This window comes from Perca flavescens, chromosome 7, assembly GCF_004354835.1.
Source record: "Perca flavescens isolate YP-PL-M2 chromosome 7, PFLA_1.0, whole genome shotgun sequence".
Taxonomy (NCBI): Eukaryota; Metazoa; Chordata; class Actinopteri; order Perciformes; family Percidae; genus Perca; species Perca flavescens.
The window spans coordinates 11,484,425-11,510,619 of record NC_041337.1 but is presented as its reverse complement, the minus strand read 5'-3'; the positions used below and the strand labels follow the sequence as shown (position 1 = coordinate 11,510,619).

At 37.3% G+C, this 26,195-nt stretch overlaps 1 protein-coding gene and 2 long non-coding RNA genes across 3 annotated transcripts; all 3 read left to right on the top strand.

Annotated features, from left to right (window-relative positions):
* Positions 1 to 676: 676 nt before the first annotated feature.
* Positions 677 to 4,586, top strand: LOC114558427 (acidic mammalian chitinase). The gene is made up of 11 exons (XM_028582436.1): positions 677 to 701; positions 785 to 811; positions 954 to 1,158; positions 1,245 to 1,301; positions 1,395 to 1,560; positions 1,648 to 1,772; positions 1,861 to 1,984; positions 3,510 to 3,692; positions 3,855 to 3,971; positions 4,061 to 4,193; positions 4,315 to 4,586. Exons 1-11 carry the CDS (start codon positions 677 to 679, stop codon positions 4,584 to 4,586), a joined length of 1,434 nt encoding a protein of 477 aa, XP_028438237.1.
* Positions 4,587 to 15,103: 10,517 nt separating this feature from the next.
* Positions 15,104 to 16,719, top strand: LOC114558429 (uncharacterized). Its single transcript, XR_003692959.1, has 4 exons — positions 15,104 to 15,160; positions 15,754 to 15,785; positions 16,021 to 16,047; positions 16,399 to 16,719. It is a non-coding gene; the product is annotated as an uncharacterized LOC114558429 (long non-coding RNA).
* Positions 16,720 to 24,100: 7,381 nt separating this feature from the next.
* Positions 24,101 to 26,027, top strand: LOC114558430 (uncharacterized). The gene is made up of 5 exons (XR_003692960.1): positions 24,101 to 24,170; positions 24,667 to 24,712; positions 25,306 to 25,337; positions 25,607 to 25,633; positions 25,986 to 26,027. It is a non-coding gene; the product is annotated as an uncharacterized LOC114558430 (long non-coding RNA).
* The last annotated feature ends 168 nt before the right edge of the window (positions 26,028 to 26,195 follow it).

Below are 26,195 nucleotides of genomic sequence, written 5' to 3'. Positions count from 1 at the left end.
TAATTTTTATAGACTATTCAAATTAATAAAATATGATTACAGGATTCTGACATGAACCCAAAAATTGGGACTTCACAAAAACAAGACTACGCAACATTAAACTTTCATATGCCTGTCTGGCCTGGTGTTTGTAAGAGGTAAATGAACCTAATAGGAGCACACTGACCATGAACAAACATTGTATATGCCTGGTGCTTCTAAAGTCCAAAGAAGCAAATGAAACAAAAGGGGGCTTTGCAGTCATCTGACCTGTCACTAAACATTTTAGAAAATGGAAAAGACAAAACACAGTTTTAGAATGCTGAAATACTATAGATCAAAAACTTGAAGAAAGTGTTGAATTGATGCCAATTAAAGTGCTAGATAGATGCTTAACATAATGTCAGACAGCCAAATATTTAGAAATTCAGCAACAGAATGGGTTGGACTATTATGATTACAGTCACTCACGGGTTGTTGTTTGTTTGTTTTTCTGCATGTGCCAAAGGTCTTTTACCAGCTTCTGTTATTTGACTTACTTGCATGATGCAACTGCTTAGTGTCCTAATCATGTGGACCTATATTTGTCAAATTGTTCCTGGTTAATGTTTACCATGGATTGTGTATTATTTGTCAGTTAAAAAGAGCTATAAAGTGCTCTCCTTTTGATATGATAGCCCATCCAAGCACAACCACCATGAGAAAGCTATTTCTAATTGCAGGTAAGGGACAATGAGAAGCAGGGAAATGTTTTTCCAATATCTATATTACCTTATAAGTACTAACTAAATCTGTAACTTTGAAGGTCTCTGTCTTTCCTTTGGCAGTTTGGGTAAGTTTCATAGCAATAATTAATTTTGAACAATCTTAGTAGTAACTGACTAAAGTCTAAATTGTTAAATGTCTTTTTGTCAAATTGTCATTGATTCTTCTTCAAAGATTAATGAAAACTATTTCTGCTCTTCCATGAGTAGTGTCATCCACCAGACTGGTGTGTTATTTCACTAACTGGTCCCAATACCGTCCTGGCAATGGGAAGTTCATGCCTCTCAATATTGATCCAAACCTGTGTACCCACCTGATCTATGCCTTTTCTGGTATTAACGAGGCAAACGAGTTGGTCACCATAGAATGGAATGATGATGTACTCTATACATCCTTTAATGGACTCAAACAGAGGTCAGTCCAACATGTTTTAGCATTGTCTCTGTAAAACGTTATGTACAGTAGTGATTGCAGGCAACTAAATCTATATATTCCCACAGGAATCCAAATCTTAAAACACTGTTGGCAGTCGGAGGCTGGAACTTTGGAACACAAAAGTGAGATATTTAGCATTAAAAAAAAATCTATAAAGTTCAATGTATTGTATACATGTCCTCTTTAAAGCTTTACTTTCCTAAAATTCTACACAGATTTACAACAATGGTGTCAACACAAGCCAACAGAAATACATTCATCCAATCTTCTATCAAACTACTGAGGAAATATAGTTTTGATGGACTTGATTTGGACTGGGAATACCCTGCTGGAAGAGGAAGTCCTCCGGAAGACAAACAAAGATTCACAGTGTTATGCAAGGTCTAATCCAAAATTACTCCTCCGGTGTTTAAAATAATGTTTAACATGAACCAGAAAGTGACTTTCCTATGATTCTATGGTGTACAGGAACTCCTAGAGGCCTATCAGTCTGAGGGAACAGCAACTGGCCGGCCCAGATTATTGGTTTCTGCTGCTGTGGCTGCTGGGAAAGGAACCATTGATGCTGGTTATGAAATCACAGAGATGGCAAAGTACAACAAAATGTTACTCCCCCACATTATCTCCATAATCGTTTGTCATCATGTGTTGGTGTACTTGATCTCACATGCATTTCATTAGGTACCTAGACTTTATCAACGTGATGACGTATGACTTTCATGGCACCTGGGAGACTGTGACAGGACATAACAGCCCCTTATACAAGGCAGCCCGTGAAACAGGGGAACAAGTTTACTTAAATACTGTAAGTACAGGGATGCATTTTTTTTTACCTACATCATGAATGTAAATTACTTACTCATCCCAAGTCTAAATCCACAACGTTCCACTTTCGGGATTGCTCTGGTGCCACTCTAAATTCCCTCTGCTTTCTTTTTGTTGTAATTTTAAACTCCAGTCGACTATGGTTAACTGTTCCTCAGATCTCTGCCGGGTAAATTCAGACAGCTAGCTAAAATATCTGTCAAATCTGAGTTTTCCGTTCCACAACCTTTGAAAGTACTAAAACAAGTTCCGTCCCGAGGCTATTTTCCAGCGACAATGTGGCTCCGTCTGGCACTTAGCGCCGCTCCAAGACAATTGGGATTGGTTTAAAGAAATGCCAATAAACAAGAGCACATTTTTCTCTCATCCCGGACTGCTGTGTGGACTAGCTAGACCCTCCTGCGCGGCACTGTGGAAGAAGGTCTGGCATTGTCGGACAAACTTTCCCCTATTGCCAACTATCTGTTTCTTTTTCAATAAAAGCATTTCCATAAACCTGCTTTTACACAAATTTTCAAATTCTGCATAAAAAATCCCGCTGGAAATGCTGAAAATAAAATAAGAGAAATAAGCTAAAATATTGTAAAATTCTTTTAAGCTTGGCTGTGGTGGAAATGTTGGGGCATCGATAAATGCAAAATACAATGCAAAAAGACTTAAATTAATCCTTATTTACATGAAGCATGTGCCTTAAATGTACACTAAAACCTCCGCTGCACTGAAGAGATAAAAAGGAGAATAGCAGCAGATGAAACAACAATTCCACGATACCTAAATCCAACGGTTGTGATGTGAAACATGTCGTTAAAGTTATGAAACTGTTGTAGTTTGGTTAGGTTTGGGCAACAAAACTAGTTAGTGTGTAAGTGTTAAGTTACTTCACTTCCGGTTACGCACATGACACAGAACCTGCCACAGTTCCATTTGTTCTGTTAATTACATCATAATTTTTTTTTTACTTTTATTGGGACACAGACCCTGGCTGCCTTGGTGAAACTCCTGTTTGTTTGAACTATCCACCACCTCAACATGTTTGGCCCTGTAATGTATATAATACCTGCTTTGCGTCCGTCATAATGAATACGACCCCACCTAATAGTAAAACACAAGTATGGGTCTTAATTGCCGATTGTCCCCTAGAAACGACTCACAGTCTTAGATAAAAACATCAGATATGTGAGGAGCCATAATGACACTAACATTCCTCAAACTAATACATGATTCAAACATAACTATTTACATTTGGTGTTCCATTATTTGAGTTTGAGGTTTGACTGGTTCTCTTTTAATTATCTCAGTCATCTCATTGTCTTCTTCTGCAATGGTTTAAAGATGAATAGAGAATAAGCGCCAGCTGTCTCAATTAGCCCAACTTCTCATACTCACATAAAAGTAGAGGATGGAAACACACATTCACTTACATTTCCTATCACAGATTTCTATAAATCTGGTAAGAATTTGCATTACATTTGGTTGGAAATCTGACTTCTGTCTGTCTCTTTCAGGACTATTCCATGAGATATTGGCGAGACAAGGGAACACCTGTAGAAAAGCTAAATATGGGCTTTGCTACATACGGAAGAACATTTCAACTGTCTAGTCTATCCAGTGTGGTTGGAGCACCAACCAGTGGTCCAGCTGCTGCGGGTGCTTTTACAAGAGAGTCTGGCTTCTGGTCCTATTATGAGGTGAACCTGGCAATGACTCACTGAATTTAACTCTGTCTGTGTTTTATTAGTAACTCTATGTAACTGATTAAAATAAAAAATATTTTTTTATTATGAAGTAATCAAACTTTAATAGAGCTTTAATACAATACTTTAAAATCTGAAATGCAACCCTCTTTTCAGATTTGCACTTTTCTTCAAGGGGCCAGTGTCCACCTGATTGAGGATCAGAAAGTTCCATATGCGGTCAAACAAAATCAGTGGGTTGGATATGACAACAAAGAAAGTTTTGCGACTAAGGTAGTTGCATGTTTCTATATAAAAAGTTTGCAATTTTTTTTGCCAGTTACGTTAAAGTACAAACATTGTTGCTGTCATTATATATTCAGGTCCGTTACCTAAAGGACAACAGATTTGGAGGAGCTTTCGTCTGGGCTCTGGATCTGGATGACTTTAATGGACAGTTCTGTAACCAGGGAAACTACCCTCTCATCAGCTATCTCCGCTCTCTTGTAGCCCCAGGTGAGTAGAATCATATATTACTTGTTAAAATACTTCTTTCAGAAACCACACAGCATTAATTTATTGACATTTGTTAACTTTGAATGTATAGACTAATAATAATTTCCTATTACTTCTGCAGATCTTCCTCCTCTTCCCACTACAGGAACCAACCCAAATCTAGTGACTCAGACATCAGACAAAAAACCAAATGAACCTCATACCATACCTCATCCCAGACCAACAATCACTACCAACCAAGACAACTTCTGTGCTACAAAGACTGGTGGGGTTTATTCCAAACCTGATGCCCCAGGTTCCTTTTACAATTGTGCCAATGGCATCACCTGGATCCAAAACTGCCCAGCTAATTTGGTCTTTCAAGATAGCTGCAAATGCTGTAACTGGCCCTAAAAGCTTGCACCTCATCAAAAGTGAGCACAAATAATTATTGTTATTTACAAGTTAAAGTTTTTTTTTTGTTAATTTAACAATGGGAATGTAGTGCTTATGAGACTATATATTTTTTTAAGTGTAATTGATTATCTTATATTTTCTCTCTCCTAAAACGGGTAATTAAACCTTAAGCATTAAACACGCAATGGTAAACCTTTAGGATTTTCCGTTACACTGTAACTTAAAACATAACATATAATGTTGTATTAACCTAATGGTCTATAATATGTAAAAAAAACAACAACATTATGATCAGAAGCTGAACTGGCACGTCTTCTGAGGCCTAGTCCACACGGACACGGGTATTTTTATAACCGGAGTTTTTTCTCCTCCGTTTAAAAAAAAAAAACCCGTCCACACATGCTCGGTTTAAAATAAATCTCCGTCCACATGAAAACGCAAAAACACGCTGTCAAGCCATTGCAAAGAATCATCAACAAAGCAGTTAGCGGCGCACAATATGATGTCAAACACAGCGGATAACGGCACACACTCTGACGTCGCAAGGCAAAAAACCCGGCACTGTAACCGGCGTTCCTGAAAATGCTCACCCTGGCCGGAGTTTTCAAAAATGTTCGGTTACAGGGCCCTGAAACTGCGTTTTCGTGTGGACGGAAGGCCGAACCGTGTAAAAAAAGTCACGGTTATAAAAATACCCGTGTCAGTGTGGACTAGGCCTGAGACTGATCTTATCCATTAAACCAGGCAGCACTGTTGTCATGCCCAGCTCCCGCTCCTATAGGTCATGTTTTAAGGTTTCCTTCACACATTCATATTACTTTACTCACTTCCTGTTTAATTTTGTTACTCATCGTGTGATTCTGTTGCAGGTCAACTTCCGGTTATTGTCTGCCTTCCCGCCTTTTGTAATCACCTTCCCATCCCTAATGTCCTGCACCTGTGTCTAATTGTCTCCCATCCTCCAAGTGTATATATTCACACCTTTGCTCTTTGTTCTCTGCCAGTTTGTCTTTGACGCTTGAGTTTGGCGGTCCAGCCTGTTCCACATGAGCTTATAAGTGTTTGTTTGGATACTTTTGACTACTGCCTGTTTTGGTACTCTGCTTTTGCCCATTGCTTTTGGATACTGTGGTTTGTTTGTACCAGTGTGTAACAATAAATCCCTTTTTGTTTGAATGTTTCTGCGTGTCTTAGTCCTGCATCCTCAGTCCCCTGTTTGCCCAACCTGACAACTGTGTCCTACTTTTTGATGCAAACCACCACATGGAACTGCCAAAATAGTCATTAAATTATAAATACATAACTAAAACATAAATACAAATTAATTTGGGACTGTAAAACAAATGTTGGCATCTACAGATTTTGTAAAAGACTTATTTATTTTACTTAACATCTATGAATCTTTGTCACATTTGAAGATTTGTTAGACACAAGATAAATGGGTCAATGCACTGTACTGAGTAATTACAGCTAATTCATTGGGGAAAAACACCAGACATCTGACTCAACAGCAACGAGCCCTTGCCTTATGGATGATTAAAATACAGGTCTGTGGTATGATATCAATTATTGATACAGTGTACAACAAAAATTTGTGTTTTGGAGCAAAAGCCTACATGACATACAAATATCATAGTTAAACTGCAGACAAATTATAGCTTAACTGTTTTAGCAGTCAAACTCTGCTATTGTTTTACAATTGTTACTGATTTTATACGTTTTCATATTTTATTTATTTAGATTTAGTGTGCATCAGTATCTCAATCCACTTTTTAGTCTAAATCCATTTTATAGTTTCTTGTCTGATGTTTTTCAATCACATGCACCCAGCAGCCCAAGCTGGCCAGCAAACAAAGAAGACTGAATCAACATCTAAGGTAGCATCAAATCTGTATGACAGTGTTAAAAGGCTGCTGCCAATCACTATATTGACATGCTTGCGTTTGTGTGTGTGTGTGTGTTTAAAAAATGAAAATGTTCGGTAAGTGACAATGTTATGTAACTATGGATATCTCTGTGAGACAGCCTTTTGCTGATATTTTTTCCAAAGTGTTGTCAAATGATGTCCACTTGTAAGGGAAAAGAGGTAAACCCAAATACCCATTATTTATTTTTTGCTTGCTACCAAATGCAGACATTTTCATGGTAAATACACACACTTAAAAAATGTGTGTGCGCTGATGAAATGGTATGTATGAAAGCTGCCTAATTAAACATTTATATAATATTTATATAATTTCTTACTCATAAGTTTTATATTTTTTTCAGTGATGTCACACAAACACAGCCAGTTACAAATAAGTTGTTTAGGGGGAACACAGGCAGGTTGAGGGCAAAAGCTAGTTACTAGTAAGGGATATTATTAAACATTTAAAAACCTCTGCTGGCCATGTTCTTAATATACAAACAGCACACATCATTTCTGTCATATCAGGAAACTCATGGGTGTAACTAATAATAGTGATGATGACAGTATGCTAAGCCAGTATTTAGTAGACAATAACACTGAAAGTAGGCCAGCTCTGGTATGGGTCTATAAGCAATGCTAATTACACCTGTGCACTTACTGCTTGGACTGAAAAAACTTTCAGCCACCAAAAACAGACCTGTTGTTTCTCCGTAGACAAGATTAATTGATTGTTGGGTTACAAGTTCTGCTGGCCATAATAAGTTGGTAGATCATTAGTAAAAGAGTTATCTAATTATATTCAGGACCCTCATATTAGTCATATGTTTGGCAGATCTATGAGATTGGCATTGTTCCCAAAGATCTTACATAAACCAAGATTATCCCTTTATTTCAACAAGTCCTCCAAACCATACAACCACATATTGTGGGTCGTTTGTTCCTACAGTTCCTGCACCTCTAATACAACCCATAATAGCACTTCATAAATTGGCGTCCATAGAGTTGCAGGATATACAACCCATATTCCGTCCTCATACCTAAACGTAACGGTTAAACATGTTGTAAACGTTCTGAAACGGTCGCAGTTTGTTAAAGGTTTAGGCACAACATTTACTTGGTAATGTTTAGGCAACATAACTACTTAGTTAAGTTACAAAATTGAGATTTTGAGTTGAAATTTGTACATTTGTTACGTTACCTCACTTTCGTGCATACACACATTACGCAAGTGATGGAGAACTAATTTAGAAAAAACTTGGTGTTTACTATTATTTTCAAACGGTACATGGACAAGACCAGTTTTCTGCTATAGTTGAAAAGGCAAGGTACATATCCCCTCTTAATAAGCTGCAGATACTGCAAACTTCTCTTTTTTAGGATTGCCAATATATTTTTATCAGATATATGGGTTTACATATGAACGTACATTCTTTACAATGTAATTCTCAAATTCATTTTCATAATATGAGACAGGCTGGCCATCTTCCAGAAGAAGAGCTTGCTATATTTTGAAAATTAAAAAATGAATTATCATCAAATTGACTGTTAATTCATGTCTAATTGGTTCTGGACTATGTCTAATTCTTTCTTTTCCTTTCACCTATACAGTAGTGTAGTGCCCGTGCAAGATGTGCCTGTTTGAAACGGGCTGATTGCATGGTCTCCGGTATTGCTGCTTGCCTTTTCTCCAGAACCGCTCATCCAAACAACTTCAACTCGACACTGCTCTTCCTTGGCTCTTGAGCAATACACCCACCAGTGTATTTTTTAGTAAAATGCAAGCTTATCACTATGTTGACATGTTTGATTCCAGTGAATCATTTCCAGTGAGAAACATGCTGTCTTCACTTAGAGACTTTTTTTACAGAGTAGTACAGAGGAGAGCTTCGTCATATGTTGCAAAGGCAATCATCTGAAGCTCAAGATCAGCAAATCCAATGAGTTTGTAATGGATAGAGGAACAAGAGGCTCCCTCTTCTGGTTGATATCCAGAAACAGAAAGTGAAGAGGGTGGGATTGTGCAAGAACCTTGGACCTGAATGCTTTACCCACATCTTAACTCCCATAGCACAGAAGATCTATACAATCACCACAAGTTTAAGATTAGTGTCACCAATTCATTATCCGACCAAATATGATTACAATATCCCCTTCTGTTCCTGAGATATGATGATGGATATAGGCCGAAAACACATTTTTGTAGAACATGAATGTTTCACAGGTTGACCTTTAATCGTCTGAATATAAAATGTCATCACTTCATCAAGTGTTGTGTGCCGCTGTTTTGTTGCTCTTAACATACATACATTAGCTACATACTTTGCTTAATCTATCAATTTCAAGTTTTTGTAAGTGGTCTGACTCAGTCTCTAGTTCATATTAGTAATAATGACTGGAGGGTTCTCAGTCCCCCAAAAGAAAACCTTCTTAACAGACCTTCAAACAAATTTTAACATGGTGGTATCATGCTATATCTGCAAATACCATTTTAAATCAAAGTCACAAGGGCATGGCATGAGGTGACTCAGATTTTTGTACCAATTTACAGAGTATTATCAGGACATTGCAACAATTCCATGCAACAATGCAGCAATTACCCCTCCCTAGTTAATTGTCACATGCTGTCAGATTACTGTAATTAAACACATCTTGCGTATGATGTTGTTTAAAAAATATTTGTTGATTATAGAAAATCTATTAGAAACTGGCCAGGAACTACAGGAACTTGGAGTAATTATCCGCACCCTTTTGTTAGGAGCATGTACTACAAATATACAAGGTAATAATACATTTGAGGGAAACAAATAATCACATGGTACAAACTAAATAATTTGAGTAAACTTTGTCCTGATATGTGATGATATGATGTGATATGTTTTACAGCTGAAGAGCATTAAGAAGACATGACAGACGGTCTTCATCCCCATCATAAACATAACACTTTCATTTTCAACAACACTTTACAGCAGCACGTTTCACCTGCACTCAGAGGAAAAAGGCACTAACAAGTGTCTGTGTGCATCGTTCACTGCTGCTCGCTGTCATGTAACTACTGACCAATGTTTTAACGGTGCACAGTGGGGTAATTTTGACTACTGTCATTTCAAGAACAATATCGGGATTTATAGCTGATAATTATTAAATCAAATATGCCTACTAAAATTTCCCTTGGGATGAATAAAGTATCTATCTATCTATCTATCTATCTATCTATCTATGTATCTATCTATCTATCTATCTATCTATCTATCTATCTATCTATCTATCTATCTATCTATCTATCTATCTATCTACCTATCTATCTATCTATCTATGCCTGGTTTGGTCTTGACCTTGATCCTCTGGAGTTGAGTTAAAGACACACCGGCACACATATGTTATCAGCTGTATCCCAGTGTGGGTCACATTATCATGTTTGAATGAAACATTTTAACATAACAGTAAGCTGGTTATTTATGATTCTTACAAAGCGGTGTGAGTAAATGAACTGTGGTGGAGCAAAATAAGTGGCAGCTTTAATAACATTCAGGGTCAGGCACCAATAGAGAGAGAGTTTGCCTGTAGTCTTCTCTTCCCCCCTGCTTCTTCTTGGTGAAAAAACATCCGCCATACTTTTTCAGATAGCAAATTAGTTGTATAAAACAATGGAGCAGGTAAAAGTAGTTGTTCTTGTTACATACCATAGACTTCACAATCACCGTAATTGACCAAAACAGTCTGTTACATTGGGTAAGGTAATGTTTTTTTTACATATTCCAGCAAACTTCTAAAACTACTTTTAACAACTTTCTTTTTTACAAGTAATTTAAAAAAGGTACAATTGTGAAATACAGTCTACTAAGATATTATTGTAGCTGAACTTAGAAAAAAGTCATGGTACTTTGAATGTACAGCTTAGATTTGTTTTAATTGACACTAATATCAGAGCATGCCAAAATCATCTGTGTCTAAAAACACCTTCAGTCACCTATGCTTACATATAGGTGTGGTTCCAGTGGCCTTAAATAGATTTTACCAAACTAGTCTGCGTGCGTGCGTGTGTGTGTGTGTGTTACTCTGACTTCCTTGATGCCCATTCAATTGACTTTAATTAATTTAATTGACAAGGCAGGGAACAACAAATGGCATCTTAACTTGAATACGGAAACGGATATGCCACATAAATTACACCCCATCAAAGATATGTCCTAAATCACACCCAGTGAGCAGAATACATTATGATTCCAGATAATGGCATATTTGTCCCCCCTGCTGCACCTTTGATCTGCTTTTCACCTGCTAAACATTCAACCCCCTGTAAGGTGCACCAATACTTGAGGCTGGCAAGGGCTCTTTTCAGCTGAGCTGCATCAGCTGAAGCAGCTCCCTTAAAGCTGCTTTAGTTTGCTCCTAACTGCTTGCTGCTCGCATCTATGCAACCCACCTCCTACCCAGCTCCACCTTGTTGTGTATAACGTGACATACGCTTCTATGTCATCGTTGCCGCTCTGTTCATAGGGGGAATATGTAATAATATGTAATAATTTAGCTCTCCCAGTCTTAAACTGTGTGTGCGTCCCCTATTACTGCTGCTGAACACAGCCATACCGCTGTAATTTATTTCGTAATTTATTCAATAAAATTTCTTAAAGCATTTTTATTGTCTGCGTTGTTCTTGAGTTAATGGACCTGACAGAACTGTAATATTGCAAATATCAGGGGGTAACTTGTTCCAGAGCCTCGGGGCAGCAACTGCAAAAGCCTGATCACCCCATCGTTTATACCTTGACCTTGGGACTTCTAAAACCAGTTGATTTGAAGACCACAAGGACAATATGTCAATTCAATTCAATTCAATTCAATTCACTTTCATTTAAAGTATCAAATCATAACGAGAGTTATCTCAAGACACTTTACAGATAAACTACCACACTATATTTACAAAGAACCAACAATTTCAATAATTCCCCCATGAGCAAGCATTTAGTGCAACAGTGGCAAGGAAAAATTTCTTTTAGGCAGAAACCTTGAGTGGTGAGAAAAATGTCCCTTTATGCAGAAACCTCAGACAGACACAGGCTCTTGGTGGACGGGCGTTTGCCGGTGATGGTTGGGGGTACGATGAACAGTGGCAATTATAGTAACAATAAAGAAAACAGAACTATGACTAGAAATAGTAGTTGTAGTAGCTTATGTTATCAGTATTTATCGGATATATGGGTTTAAACATGAATTTACATTCTTTCCACTTTTATAAATGTAATTCTCAAATTCATTTTCATAATTTGAGACAGGCTGGCCATCTTCCAGAAGAAGAGCTTGCTATCTTTTGAAAATTAAAAAAAGAATTGTCATCAAACTGATTGGTAATTCATATATTACTGGTTCTTGACTCTGTCTACTTCTTTCTTTTCCTTTCACCTATACAGTAGTGTAGTGCCCGTGCAAGATGTGCCTGTTTGAAACGGGCTGATTGCATGGTCTCCGGTACTGCTGCTTGCCTTTTCTCCAGAACCGCTCATCCAAACAACTTCAACTCGACACTGCGCTTCCTTGGCTCTTGAGCAATACACCCACCAGTTTATTTTATATGTATCTACTCCCACTTGGTTCCATTCTTAGCAAACATGGCATTTCCTTTCACTGTTATGCGGATGACAGCCAGATCTACGTCCCCTTCAAAAACTCAGAGTCCTACTCTGTTAACCCACTGCTACAGTGTTTACATGACATTAAAGCTTGGATGTCTTTGAATTTTCTGAATCTCAAATGATCTCAAATTTGACAGCCAGATTAAAGCTGTGGTCTAGTCTAGCTTTTTCCAGTTAAGGCAGCTGGCAAAAATCAAACCAGTCCTTCAGAGACAACACTTTGAGACAGTAATCCATGCCTTTGTGACTTCTCGGCTGGATTACTGTAATGCACTTTACATAGGGGCTAGTGGGTCCTCCATTGCTCGTCTTCAACTGGTTCAAAATGCTGCTGCACGTCTTTTAACTGGCACAAGAAAGTATGAGCACATTTCACCTATTTTAGCTTCACTCCACTGGTTGCCCGTCCATTTCAGGATTCACTTTAAAATTCTTTCATTTGTTTTTAAAGCCTTGAATGGCCTTGCCCCACCTTACCTCTCTGAGCTGCTACACCCCTACACTCCCAGCAGATCTCTCAGGTCAGCTGACCAGCTGCTCCTGATGGTGCCTAAAAGCTAGGCTCAAGCTCAGAGGGGATTGAGCATTTGCCGTTGCAGCTCAAAACTTTGGAATGGACTCCGAAAATGAAGAGGCCTGTCTCATGTGCAGAGGCGCACATTAGACAGGCCTCCTCTCTGTCTAATTTTAAAACTCATCTTAAAACCCACCTCTTTTCTTTGGCTTTTAACACCAGGTAGAGTGTTGATGTTATGTGCATATTTGCTTATTTAATTTTATTTTAATTTGTATTTCATTTATCTTTATATTGGGTACTTCTGTGCTTTTATTGTGTTATCTATTTATTTTGTTTTATCTTTTGTGCAGCACTTTGGAAACTTTGTGTTTGTTAAAATTGTGCTATATAAATAAAGTGGATTGGATTGGATAGTATTCTTTGGCAAAATGCAAGCTATCACTATATTGACATGTATGATTCCAGTGAATCATTTCCAGTGAGAAACATGCTGTCTTCACTTAGAGACTTTTTTACAGAGTAGTACAGAGGAGAGCTTCGTCATATGTTGCAAAGGCAATCATCTGAAGCTCAAGATCAGCAAATCCAATGAGTTTGTAATGGATAGAGGAACAAGAGGTTCCCTCTTCTGGTTGATAACCAGAAACAGAAAATGAAGAGGGTGGGATTATGCAAGAACCTTGGACCTGAATGCTTTACCCACATCTTAAGCCCGTAGCACAGACGATCTATACAATCACCACAGTTTTAAGATTAGCGTCACCAATTCAGTGTCCGACCAAAAATGAAATATGATTACAATCTCCCCTTCTGAGTTATGATGCTGGATATAGGCCAGAAACACATTTTTGTGTGTGTCACAGTGAGGTTGATTTTTAATCTTCTGGATATAAAATGTCATCACATCATAAACTTTATGATGATAAAGACACTTATTAACGTAGGAACTCTGGAGTCATGGCCATAAACATGTTTGTGAGGACACAGAGGCATTGACCCATGACAACCAAAATGTATTCAGTTCATCCATGAGTTGAAGTGGACGTTTTTGCCAAATTTGAAGTAAATCCCTCAAGGCGTTCCTGAGATATCACATTCACAAGAATGGGATGGACGGATGGACGGATGGACGGATGGACGGATGGACGGATGTGCAGATAACCCCAAAATATAATGCCTCCCATCACGCTGTTGCAGACGCGGAGGTATAAAAACAAAGTTAGGCCGCTGTGTTGTGTACCGCCGTTTTATTGTTCTTAACCTACATACATTAGCTACATACTTTGCTTAATCTATCAATTTCAAGTTTTTGTAAGTGGTCTGACTCTAGTGCACGTTACTTATGATGACTGGAGGGTTCTCAGTCCCCCGAAAGAAAACCTTCTTAACAGAGAGAAATTTAAACATGGTGGCATCATGCTATATCTGCAAATACACTTTGAAATCACAAAGGAAAGTCACAAGGGCATGGTATGAGGTGACTCAGATTTTTGTACCAATTAACAGAGTATAATCAGGACATTGCAACAATTCCATGCAACAATGCAGCAATTACCCCTCCCTAGTTAATAGTCACATGCTGTCAGATTACTGTAATTAAACACATCTTGCGTATGATGTCGTTTAAAAAATATTTGTGATTATAGGAATTCTATTAGAAACTGGCCAGGAACTACAGGTGAAAATGTTGAACTTGGGCCTGGCATGAGGTGACTTAGATCTGTTGTCCTAGTTTTCATCAGCATCTAATTACTTTGGGCATTGCAACATTGGAGTATTAAACCGCAACCTATTTAACAGCTTCCTTGTCTAACCAATATAAAAAAGCTCAGCCACACATCCATCAGACATCCAACAGACAGCCATCAGACACAATACGCTTCACCACTATATTTGTAAGTATCCCTTTTACTCTGATTTTGACAAACTACATTTATCATTTATGTGATTTTTTTGTTGTTGCTATGTATATTGCTATAGCCTACCTGCTAAATCTCTAACAGACTATACTAAACACATTTTAGGGAGTGAACTAGAAGGCACTGTGCAGAACTTTTCTCTTTTTATTTTGGTGTAGCTTTCTAATATTATTATTATTATTATTATTATTATTATTATTATTATTATTATTATTATTATTAGTAGTAGTAGTAGTAGTAGTAGTAGTAGTATTATTAGTATTATTATTATTATTTGTGGTCCCAATTAGGTACATGTGATCATCATAAAGAAGTTTTTCTGCATGAAACAGGCAATTATTAATCTAACTTGATTGATTATAATCATACCGTAACCAACCTGTTCAGTCAAATCCCTCCTGATCCCAGAACCATATCCTTTCCCCTCCCTATACTTTTGATAATGTTTTAATTCATATTTGATCTAACTTCTGATTACTAATTTCATTCGGTTTTAATTACATTGGTGTATTTCAAGTTTTTACTGTGTTCTTTAATGCTTACAGGTGCTGATTAATCACTGATTGAATCTTACCCACCATCCTGATAATATAAAGGTAAGTGAAAACATCATTGGTGCTGTAAAATGGTATAATTTCTCAAGCAGGAGCTTGGGTCTGACTATGTGAATGTACAGTTGCGTTTTCGTGCCAATATTATGACTTTACTTTAAAGTTGATTTGGGTAAAGCAGATACTTAAACTATGCTGAGTAATAATTATCCTGCTATGAAACATTTCTTTTACAAAACAAATAATCTGTGTTGTAGGAAGAACTTAATTGTTAATCTTGGACAACATGTATTGTTTAAGTTGGGTGTGGACTACATCAATTACTCCTGCCTATGTCTTAAATGCAAAAACACATCAGCTGTGTATGTAGCGTGTATGAAAATAAGCGTTCCAAGTAAACCCACAAACTGCTTTGTGGCACTGATAGACACACCGCAGAATATGAAACTGACCTACTTTCTGAGACCATTTTGAACAGGAAACATGTGCAGTTTTCCAACGTGAAATGCAATTTGTGTGGCAATAGTTTTGCTAATAATATTATTAATATTAGCTTAGGGCGAGGATTTGTTTTTGAATCAGGTTTATATTTTTTCAGATGCATTTTAATACAATTTTATTTCTTCTTGTCTACACAGTGGCAACATGTGCAAACTCACTCTAACTGCAGGTAAGGCCCACTGGACAGGTTATTGTAATGAATATTTTCTCACTTACCTCCAGTGGTATCTAGCCATGCAGATAGTTTTTGTTTTGTTTACCATTTTTTTTATATCTTTGAGATTACAGTGACTTTTTGTTTGTGGTGCTTTTGAAAATTTGCATTTAATTCAGCTCTTTACAGAAAACAGTGTCACCATTACCATTCATTTAGGTAAACTGATCTCCTAAGCTTTGTTTTGTAGGTCTCTGTTTGATCATCGCCAGCTTGGGTAAGTTCATTACATGCTTTAAACAAAATCAATAGCACTAGCAGATAAATAAAGGTGGACAATTATGTAAACAGGGCAACTCGTTTTTCAGCCACCTGCATAATCTTCTGGTTCTTGGTAACCAAAATTCTAAACTTTACATCCTATCCTGTCATGCGGTGGTTGTTGTTAGTGGGTATTTAATTTAATGTAATTCATATTAATGTAATCACCTTTTATTGACTTTATTATATATTGTGCAGATTGCAAATGTATGCTCTTTCTGTTTAGAAATCTCAGCAGGGATATTAAATTATGATCAGGGTTAAAGAACAATTAACACAATATGACTCTCTGATCTGATTCCTTCAGGTTATCCTGGCCTCACAGATACAGCTGCAGTGCTGCCAAACCCCTGTAATGGAAGGATCAGTGGGCTATACCCCAACCCTGCTGACCCACATTCTTTTTACAATTGTGGTAATGGAATAGCCTACCTCCAAAACTGCCCATCAAATCTGGTCTTTGACCCAACATGCAGCTGCTGTAACTATCCCACAACCAATCCACCACCAATCAATAACTTCTGTAATGGAAAGAGCAATGGGCAATACACTAACCGTGCTGACCCATCTTCTTTTTACAATTGTTGGGATGGAAGAACCTACCTCCAAACCTGCCCATCAAATCTGGTCTTCAACCAAAAATGCAGCTGCTGTAAAAAAAAAAGCAGTGAGCCACCAAAGCATGTGGAACTTCTGTGATGGAAAGAAAGAGAATTTATGTAGTTAAAACTTGTGGACAGGAATAGTTTCTCTGTCTATAATGTGGCAATACATATTCATATTAACACAAAGGAGACATTGTCAAAGGTGTTATATATTTTCTTCGGATTTTTCACTTCTCAGTTATATGTTGAAAATAGGGGTGTAACGCTATACACAATTCACGGTATCTCACTATATCGTATGGGTGTGTTCTCATTTGTTTATTTTTAACCACTGCATGATTGAATTTGTCTTACATTATGACACAGATGTTGCATATTTCATACATGTATATGCTGTGTGTCTAAATGTAAATACATACTACAAAAATGAATAAGTTGATAAAAATGAAATGATCAATCAATAAAATACTTTAAGATTCCCAGATACATGTTGGCACATTATTTTGGTTTTGTTGTTCTATGTTGGTTATCTTTGTATATCAGGTGTGGCAAAAAGCTAAAAAAAAAAACAAAGATGAATTGATTATGAATTCAAAGACAGAGGAGCAAAATGTATTCGTCAAACATTTCTTGACTTCAGAGCCAGCTACTGTAAGATGAACTACTCTGCAATGTTCACCTGTCGTGAGACTTTGTGGACTGTTGAGTAAGGGTTTAATGTCCATTCATTTTTGTACTTGCATTGGTAGAGCACATAAGGAGCTAGTTTAACGAGACTATAACACATTATTTATTAACATATAAACATACATATATATATAGATATATGTATATATATATATAAATATATATACAGTATATATATATATATATATATATATATATATATATATATATATATATATATATATATATATATATTTAGATATATATACATATATTCATAGCATAAGTGTATGCGATCACACCTAGAGTGGGGAGGGGCTGTAACATCCACTGAAAATCATCTCAACAAAATGCTCTGTCCCCCACATTTTTCACTTTTCATACATCAATTTAGGTCAAAATGTTGAAAAAGTTAGTTGTAGTTATAATATGAAACTACAGCACTGTAGCAATTACTATATAATCGACAGGATATAAATATATTCATACATACGTACATATATATATATTTAGATCTACAAACTACTGTATGACAAGGCATTTCTGGAAACAGGCAGAGAGTGCAATTTATATAATTTGATCTGTGTCGGATATATTTGAAACCACAGACATAAAAACCACATCAATGAATTAGAGTAGAGTATTTGAGTATAGAGTATTTGAATTAAAGAAAGAATTTGAGATGTATAATCTCAATTGAATTAACTTATTGACCTGTCAACGATGTTGTCTGCCACTCCCTTACTGTACCCCAATCACCGTGGCAATGAGTGCCACACACACACACACACACACACACACACCGTTTGTGATTGGCCTCTGAATCTCATATACAAAAAAGCACTTTAAACACTGTAAACATTTTATATCAGCGTTTTTCAGTGCAGCCTTGTGGCTACATCCTTAACTACTACTACTAGTACTACTACTCCTACTACTACTAATTATGTAGGCCCTTTTCCATTTTGTCCTGTCTTTGTCGGAAATGTCAAACAGCAGCTTTGAATTATACAGTAGCTCAGCACAGGTGTTACTAATGATATTTACTATCCTCCTGGAACCATGGCCTTTGTTAAACCATTGTATTCAATCGCTCTGACACACACACACACACACACACACACACACACACACACACACACACACACACACAAAGTGTGAAGCTGAAGACTCTGCTGGCTGTTTGTTAGGGCTGCAGGAGAATAGCGGACCCAAAATGCAGAGACGGAAGCACTGGTTCGTTTGAAGATATAAGATATAATGGAAAAATACAAACAAAAGGAGTCCTGGGCTCCGTTTCAGGAAGAAGGTTTAACAAACTCTGAGTCTAACCCTAATGTCTGAGTTGATTTACCCTGAGATGGGAAACTCAGTTTTCAGTTCCAGAACAGCTGATTTGAGTTGGTTCAATCAACTCGGAGTAGGTTCACTCAGGGTTACTCGCGTGCACCACCACTATAAAAAGGCAGCATGAATGGTGCCATGATTCTACGATTCACCATGGTAACAACCACAAACAAACGGGTCGGCGGAAATACTCATGCGCACAAACAGCGAGTTTGAACATGCATTTCGTTAAAAAAGCAAGACAGCGGTTGCTGCTGCAAACGAGAGAATTGGTGTGGGGAAAAATTGCTGCTCGAGTCACTGCGTAAGCATTAACAGTGTATTCATTTCATATTTAATCACAGTTAACTTATAATATTACTGGTGAAAACTGGAATTGTATTAAACCTATAATTTCATTTAGGTGAAATCCTGCGCGCGAAAAAGTAAGCTATACTAATCCCATTCTGAGGCTGCAGCACCATGATCATTAACAGAACTATAATGTATAATCATTTATTTCTTTTTAATGGCTCTCACTGGTTTATGTCCAGGGAACACTACAAAAAGGTTTAAAAAAACGTTTCAGAGCGAGTCACACTTTTCTGACGGCTCTACAGTGGCTTTACTATTACAGTATGATCTGCTACACTGTTATAAAGCCTGTCCCAAAGTTTAGTTTCATGCGCTCACACGAAACTTTCATGTGCTCATGTGAAACTTTCATGTGCGCACATGAAGTTTTGCGTGCGCACATGGAAGTTTCACGTGAATCCATGAAAGTTTCGTGTGAGCACATGAATGCTCATGTCCCCTTAGGGGCTCCGTAGTATAAAACAATGGAGCAGAAGAAAGTGGTTGTGCTAGTTACATACCTAAGACTTCACACAATCCCCTCAATTGACCAATACAGTCCTTTATATTGGGTAAGGTAATGTTTTTGCAAAAATTCCAGTAAACTTCTAAAACTACTTTGTACAATTTCCTTTTTTACAAGAAATTTAAAAAAGGTACAATTATGAAAAACAGTATACTAACATATTATTGTAGTTGAACTTGTGCTGAATAGAAAAAAGTCACGGTACTTTGAATGCACAGCTTAGATTTGTTTTAATTGACACTAATATCAGAGCATGCCTAAATCATCTGTGTCTAAAAACACCTTCAGTCACCTATGCTTACATATAGGTGTGGTTCCAGTGGCCTTAAATAGATTTTACCAAAGTAGTGTGCGTGCGTGCGTGCGTGCGTGCGTGCGTGCGTGCGTGCGTGCGTGCGTGTGTGTGTGTGTGTGTGTGTTACTCTGACTTCCTTGATGCCCATACAATTGACTTTAATTAATTTAATTGACAAGGCAGGGAACAACAAATGGCATCTTAACTTGACACCGAAATGCTATAAATTACACTCAGAAAAGATATGTCCTAAATCACACCCATCAAGCAGAATAAATTATGATTCCAGATAATGACATATTTGTCCCCGTGCTGCACCTTTGATCTGCTTTTCACCTGCTAAACATTCAACGCCCTTTGAGGTGTGCCAATACTCGAGGCTGGCAAGGGAAATAAAAGACAAATGAGAGAGAGATACAAGGAAGCAAAAATTGAAAAAACAATAGGCACAACGCAGTAAGGTCAGGTAAACAGTAATTAGATCGCACTTAGACATTGGATAGACATTTAAATCCGACTGCAACTGTTGATACTTTTATCCATGGAGTAGCAACATATACTCAATGTATTCACTTAATACTATTTTCTAACTCGTCACTGTGCTTCTTTGGCCCCTAAAAAATTCACCCGCCATGACAAAAGGCGTTATGTGTATTTTTTGGTTGTGACCTGTGTGTGTGTGTGTGTGTGTGTGTGTGTGTGTGTGTGTGTGTGCATGTTTAAAAAATTAAAATGTTCAGTAAGTGACAATTTTGTTATCTTACTATGCATTTCTCTGTGAGACAGCCTTTTGCTGATATTGTTTTGAAAGTGTTGTCAAATGATGTCCACTTGTATCTAGCTCTGGGGAGTTTACTGCAGAGAATCGCATAGCTCTGCGATTCTCTGCATTTCCCGGCCGCATCCTGCTGCGTCCTGCTGCATCCGCAGCATCCACCCATGCTCTGCAGTGCCACGTTACATCCCGCAACACCCTGCTGTGATGTTCCTATGCACAGAGTAGTCAGGATCCGGTATAGGAGACTGCACTACTCAGTATGACACGATGTGCCCTGCTATGACATGAACTTCCACGATAACCTTCGAAGTCACTGTGACTTCTAATGTGACTATTATCACCACTGTTCATCACGCCCCCAACCGGCCCGTCAGACACCGCCTACCAAGAGTCTGGGTCTGCCGAGGTTTCTAGTCTAAAAGGGAGTTTTTTCTGGCCAATGTCGCAATAGCCACTGCTAATGCTTGCTCTTGAGGGAATTACTGTAATTGTAGGGGTTTTGGAATTTATAGAGTGTGGTCTAGACCTACTCTATCTGTAAAGTGTCTCGAGATAACTTTTGTTCTGATTTGATACTATAAATAAAATTGAATTGAATTGAATTAAGGGAAAAGAGGTAAAAAATACCCATTATTTAATTTTTGCTTACTACCAAAATCACACATTTTCATGGTAAAAATGCACTTGAAAGATGTTTGTGCTCTGATGAAATGGCATGTATGAAAGCTGCCTAATTAAACATTCATATTATAGTTATATAATTTCTTACTCATCAGTTTTTTCAGTGATGTCACACAAACAGCCAGTTACAAATAAGTTGTTTAGGGGGAACACAGGCAGGTTAAGGGCAAAAGCTAGTTAGTAGTTAGGGATATTATTAAACATTTAAAAACCTTTGCTAGCCATGTTCTTAATATACAAACAGCATGCAGTAATCCTTTCTGTCATATCAGGAAACTCACGGGTGTAAATAATAATAGTGATGATCACAGTATGCTAAGCCAGTATTTACTAGACAATAACACTGAAAGTAGGCCAGCTCTGGTATGGGGCTATAAGCAATGCTAATTACACCTGTGCACTTCCTGCTTGGACTGAAAAAAACCTTTGGCTACCAAAAAAACTTGTTGTTTCTCCATAGACAAGATTAAATGTTTGTTGGGTAACAAGATCTGCTGGCCATAATAAGTTGGTAGTTCATTAGTTAAAGAGTTATCTAATTATATTCAGGACCCTCATATTACTCATATGTTTGGCAGATCAATGAGATTGGCATTGTTCCCAAAGATCTTACATAAACCAAGATTATCCCTTTATTTCAACAAGTCCTCCAAACCATACAACCACATATTGTGGGTCGTTTGTTCCTACAGTTCCTGCACCTCTAATACAACCCATAGGAGCACTTCATAAATTGGCGTCCATAGTGGGCAGGATATACAACCCACAGGAGCGTTTTCCATCCTCATAGCTAAACGTAACGGTTAAACATGTTGTAAACGTTCTGAAACGGTCGCAGTTGGTTATAGGTTTAGGCACAACATTTACTTGGTTAGGTTTAGGCAACACAACTACTTAGTTAAGTGAAAAAATGGAGGTTTGGGTTGCAATTTGTACATTTGTTACGTTACCTCACTTTCGTGCATACTTACATGACAAAATTATGCACGTGATGGAGACTTGACATAATTTGTTCTCTTAATTTAAAAAAAAAACTTGATGTTTACTATTATTTTCAAACGGTACATGGACAAGACCAGTTTTCTGCTAGAGAGTTGAAAAGGCAAGGTACATATCCCTCTTAATAATTATTATTAATAATATTGCAAACTTTTAGGATTGCCAATAAATGTTTATCAGATATATGGGTTTACACTTGCCACTTCTCTCTTTTTTTTAGAAGTTTTTAACAATGTAATTCTCAAATTAATTTTCATAATATGAGACAGGCTGGCCATCTTCCAGAAGAAGAGCTTGCTATCTTTTCAAAATTAAAAAAGGAATTGTCATCAAATTAACTGGTAATTCATTTATAATGGCTCTTGACTATGTCTAATTCTTTCTTTTCCTTTCATCTACTTTCTAACTTCAACTGATCACTGCACTGCCTTGGCTCCTGATTAATACACCCACCATTACATAAAAGCATCAAGTGTATTTTTTGGCAAAATGCAAGTTGTCACTATATTGACACGCATTTATTCCAGTGAATAATTTCCAGTGAGAAACATCCTGTCTTCACTTAGAGACTATTTGTACGGAGGAGTACAGAAAAAACACACTTTAACAAACAAGATCCGTAAAGAAACGGATAATGTCCTGGCAGAAAATTACCAGTACCTTTTCCTTTAAGTTAACGGACATTTCTGTTGATCTAAAAATGGACAATGTTGTAGATTTACAGTATAGCCTATGTACTTCCAAAAATTACGATATGGAAAAACACCAGTGAAAAGCCATTACAGAAAATTCCTTAAACAGTATATTAGGACTTTCCTAACAGTGCAGAGGTTCGTCATATGTTGCAACAGCAATAACCTGAAGCTCAAGATCAGCAAATCCACTCTTAAGTCATGGCCAAAAACATGTTTTTTGAGGTCACAGTGACATTGACCTTTGACCACCAAAAAAGTTATCAGTTCATCCATGAGTCTAAGGGCCCTATTTTAACGATCCAAGCGCACGGCGTGAGGTGCATGGCGCAAGTGCGTTTAGGGAGTGTCCAAATCCACTTTTGCTAATTTGACGGCGGAAAAAAGGGTCTGTGCGCCGGGCGCATGGTTCAAAAGGGTTGTACTTAGTGTCTTCATTAATTCATAAGACGGATGGACGGATGGACGGATGGATGGATGGATGGATGGATGAATGTGCAGACAACCCGACAACATAATGCCTCCGGTCACGCTGTTGCAGACGCGGAGGTATAAAAACAAAGTTAGGCCGCTGTGTTGTGTGCTGCTGTTTTGTTGTTCTTAACCTACATACATTAGCTACATACTTTGCTTAATCTATCAATTTCAAGTTTTTGTAAGTGGTCTGACTCTAGTGCATATTAGTAATAATGACTGCAGGGTTCTCAGTCTCCCGAAAAAGAGGAACCTTCTTAACAGACAGAAATTTAAACATGGTGGTATCATGCTATATCTGCAAATACAATTGGAAATCAAAGTCACAAGGGTATGGCATGAGGTTACTCAGATTTTTGTACCATCTTACAGAGTGTAATTAGGACATTGCAACAATTCCATGCAACAATGCAGCAATTACCCATCCCTAGTTAATTGCCACATGCTGTCAGCTTACTGTAATTAAGCACAACTTACGTGTGATGTTGTTTGAAAAATATTTGTTGATTAAAGGAATTTCTATTAGCAACTGGCCAGGAACTACAGGAACTTGGAGTAATTATCTGCACCCTGTTTAACAGCTACCTCAGCTGTCTACCCAATATAAACTGCTCAGCCACACATCCATCAGACATCCAACAGACATCCATCAGACACAATACACTTCTTTCACCACTATATTTGTAAGTATACCTTATACTCTGATTTTGACAAACTACATTTATCATTTATGTGATTTCTTTGTTGTTGCTATGTATATTACTATAGCCTACCTGCTCAATCTCTAACTGGCTATACTAAACACATTTTAGGTAGGGGGAGTGAACTAGCAGGCACTGGGCAGAATGTTTCTCTTTTTATTTTGTTGTAGCTTTCTAATATCATTATTATTGTTGTTTGTGGTCCCATTAATGTATGTACATGTGATCATGTTCAGTCATAAAAAGGTTTTTTGCATGATGCAGGCAATCAATTAATCAAACTGGATTGATTATAATCATACAGTAACCAAATTCTTCAGTGCAATCACTCCTGATCTGAGTGCCATGTCCTTTCCCATCCCTTTACTTTTGATATTGTTTTAATTCATATTTTATCTAACTTCTGATCACTCATTTCTTTCGGTTTTAATTACATTTGTGTATTTCAAGTTTTGATTGTGTTCTTTAATGATTACAGGTGCTGTTTAATCACTGATTGAATCTTACCCACCATCCTGATAAAGGTAAGTGAAAATATCATTGGTGCTGTAAAATGGTATACTTTCTGTATATATGTGAATGTACAGTTGCATTTTCGTGCCAATATTATGACTACTTTAAAATTGATTTGGGTAAAGCAGATACTTAAACTATGCTGAGTAATAACTATCCTGCTATGAAACATTTCTTTTACAAAACAAATAATCTGCCAAAACCGTGTTGTAGGAAGAACTTAAGTGTTTATCTTGGACAACATGTATTGTTTAAGTTGGGTGCGGACTACATCAATTACTCCTGCCTACGTCTTAAATGCAAAAACACATCAGCTGTGTACGTAGCGTGTATGAAAATAAGCGTTCCAAGAAAACCCACAAACTGTGCTATGTGCTTTATGGCACTGATAGACACACCACAGAATATGAAACTGACCTACTTTCTAAGACCATTTTGAACAGGAAAGATGTGCAGTTTTCCAACGTGAAATGCAATTTGTGTGGCAATAGTTTTGATAATAATAATAATATTAGTTTAGGGCGAGGATTTGTTTTTGAATCATGTTTATATTTTTTCAGATGCATGTTAATACAATTCATTTTATTTCTTCTTGTCTACACAGTGGCAACATGTGCAAACTCACTCTAACTGCAGGTAAGGCCCATTGGACAAGTTATTGTAATGCATATTTTCTCACTTACCTCCAGTGGTATCTAGCCATGCAGACAGTTTTGGTTTTGTTTACCAATTTTTTTTATATCTTTGAGATTAGAGTGGCTTTTGGTTTGTGGTGCTTATGAAAATTTGCATTTAATTCAGCTCTTTACAGAAAACAGTGTCACCATTAGCATTCATTTAGGTAAACTGATCTCCTAAGCTTTGGGTTTTTTTAACCAAATAATAACCAGTCTGTCAATTTGAAGGTCTCTGTTTGATCATCGCCAGCTTGGGTAAGTACATTACATGCTTTAAACAAAATCAATAGCACTAGCAGATAAATAAAGGTGGACAATTATGTAAACAGGGCAACTCGTTTTTCAGCCACCTGCATAATCTTCTGGTTCTTGGTAACCAAAATTCTAAACTTTACATCCTATCCTGTCATGCGGTGGTTGTTGTTAGTGGGTATTTAATTTAATGACATTCATATTAATGTAATCACCTCTTATTGACTTTATTATATATTGTGCAGATTGCAAAATGTATGCTCTTTCTGTTTAGAAATCTCCTTGGGGATATTAAATTATGATCAGGGTTAAAGAACAATTAACACAATATGACTCTCTGATCTGATTCCTTCAGGTTATCCTGGCCTCACGGATACAGCTGCAGTGCTGCCAAACCCTGTAATGGAAGGATCAGTGGGCTATACCCCAACCCTGCTGACCCACATTCTTTTACAATTGTGGTAATGGAATAGCCTACCTCCAAAACTGCCCATCAAATCTGGTCTTTGACCCAACATGCAGCTGCTGTAACTATCCCACAAACCAATCCACCACCAATCAATAA

Bases quoted from the DNA above. Each gene is read 5' to 3' on its own strand.
- LOC114558427 (XM_028582436.1), top strand. From the start codon at position 677: ATGAGAAAGCTATTTCTAATTGCAG. The intron at 702-784 runs GTAAGGGACAAT...GTAACTTTGAAG, and splicing joins AAAGCTATTTCTAATTGCAG to GTCTCTGTCTTTCCTTTGGC. The intron at 1,985-3,509 runs GTAAGTACAGGG...TGTCTCTTTCAG, and splicing joins AACAAGTTTACTTAAATACT to GACTATTCCATGAGATATTG.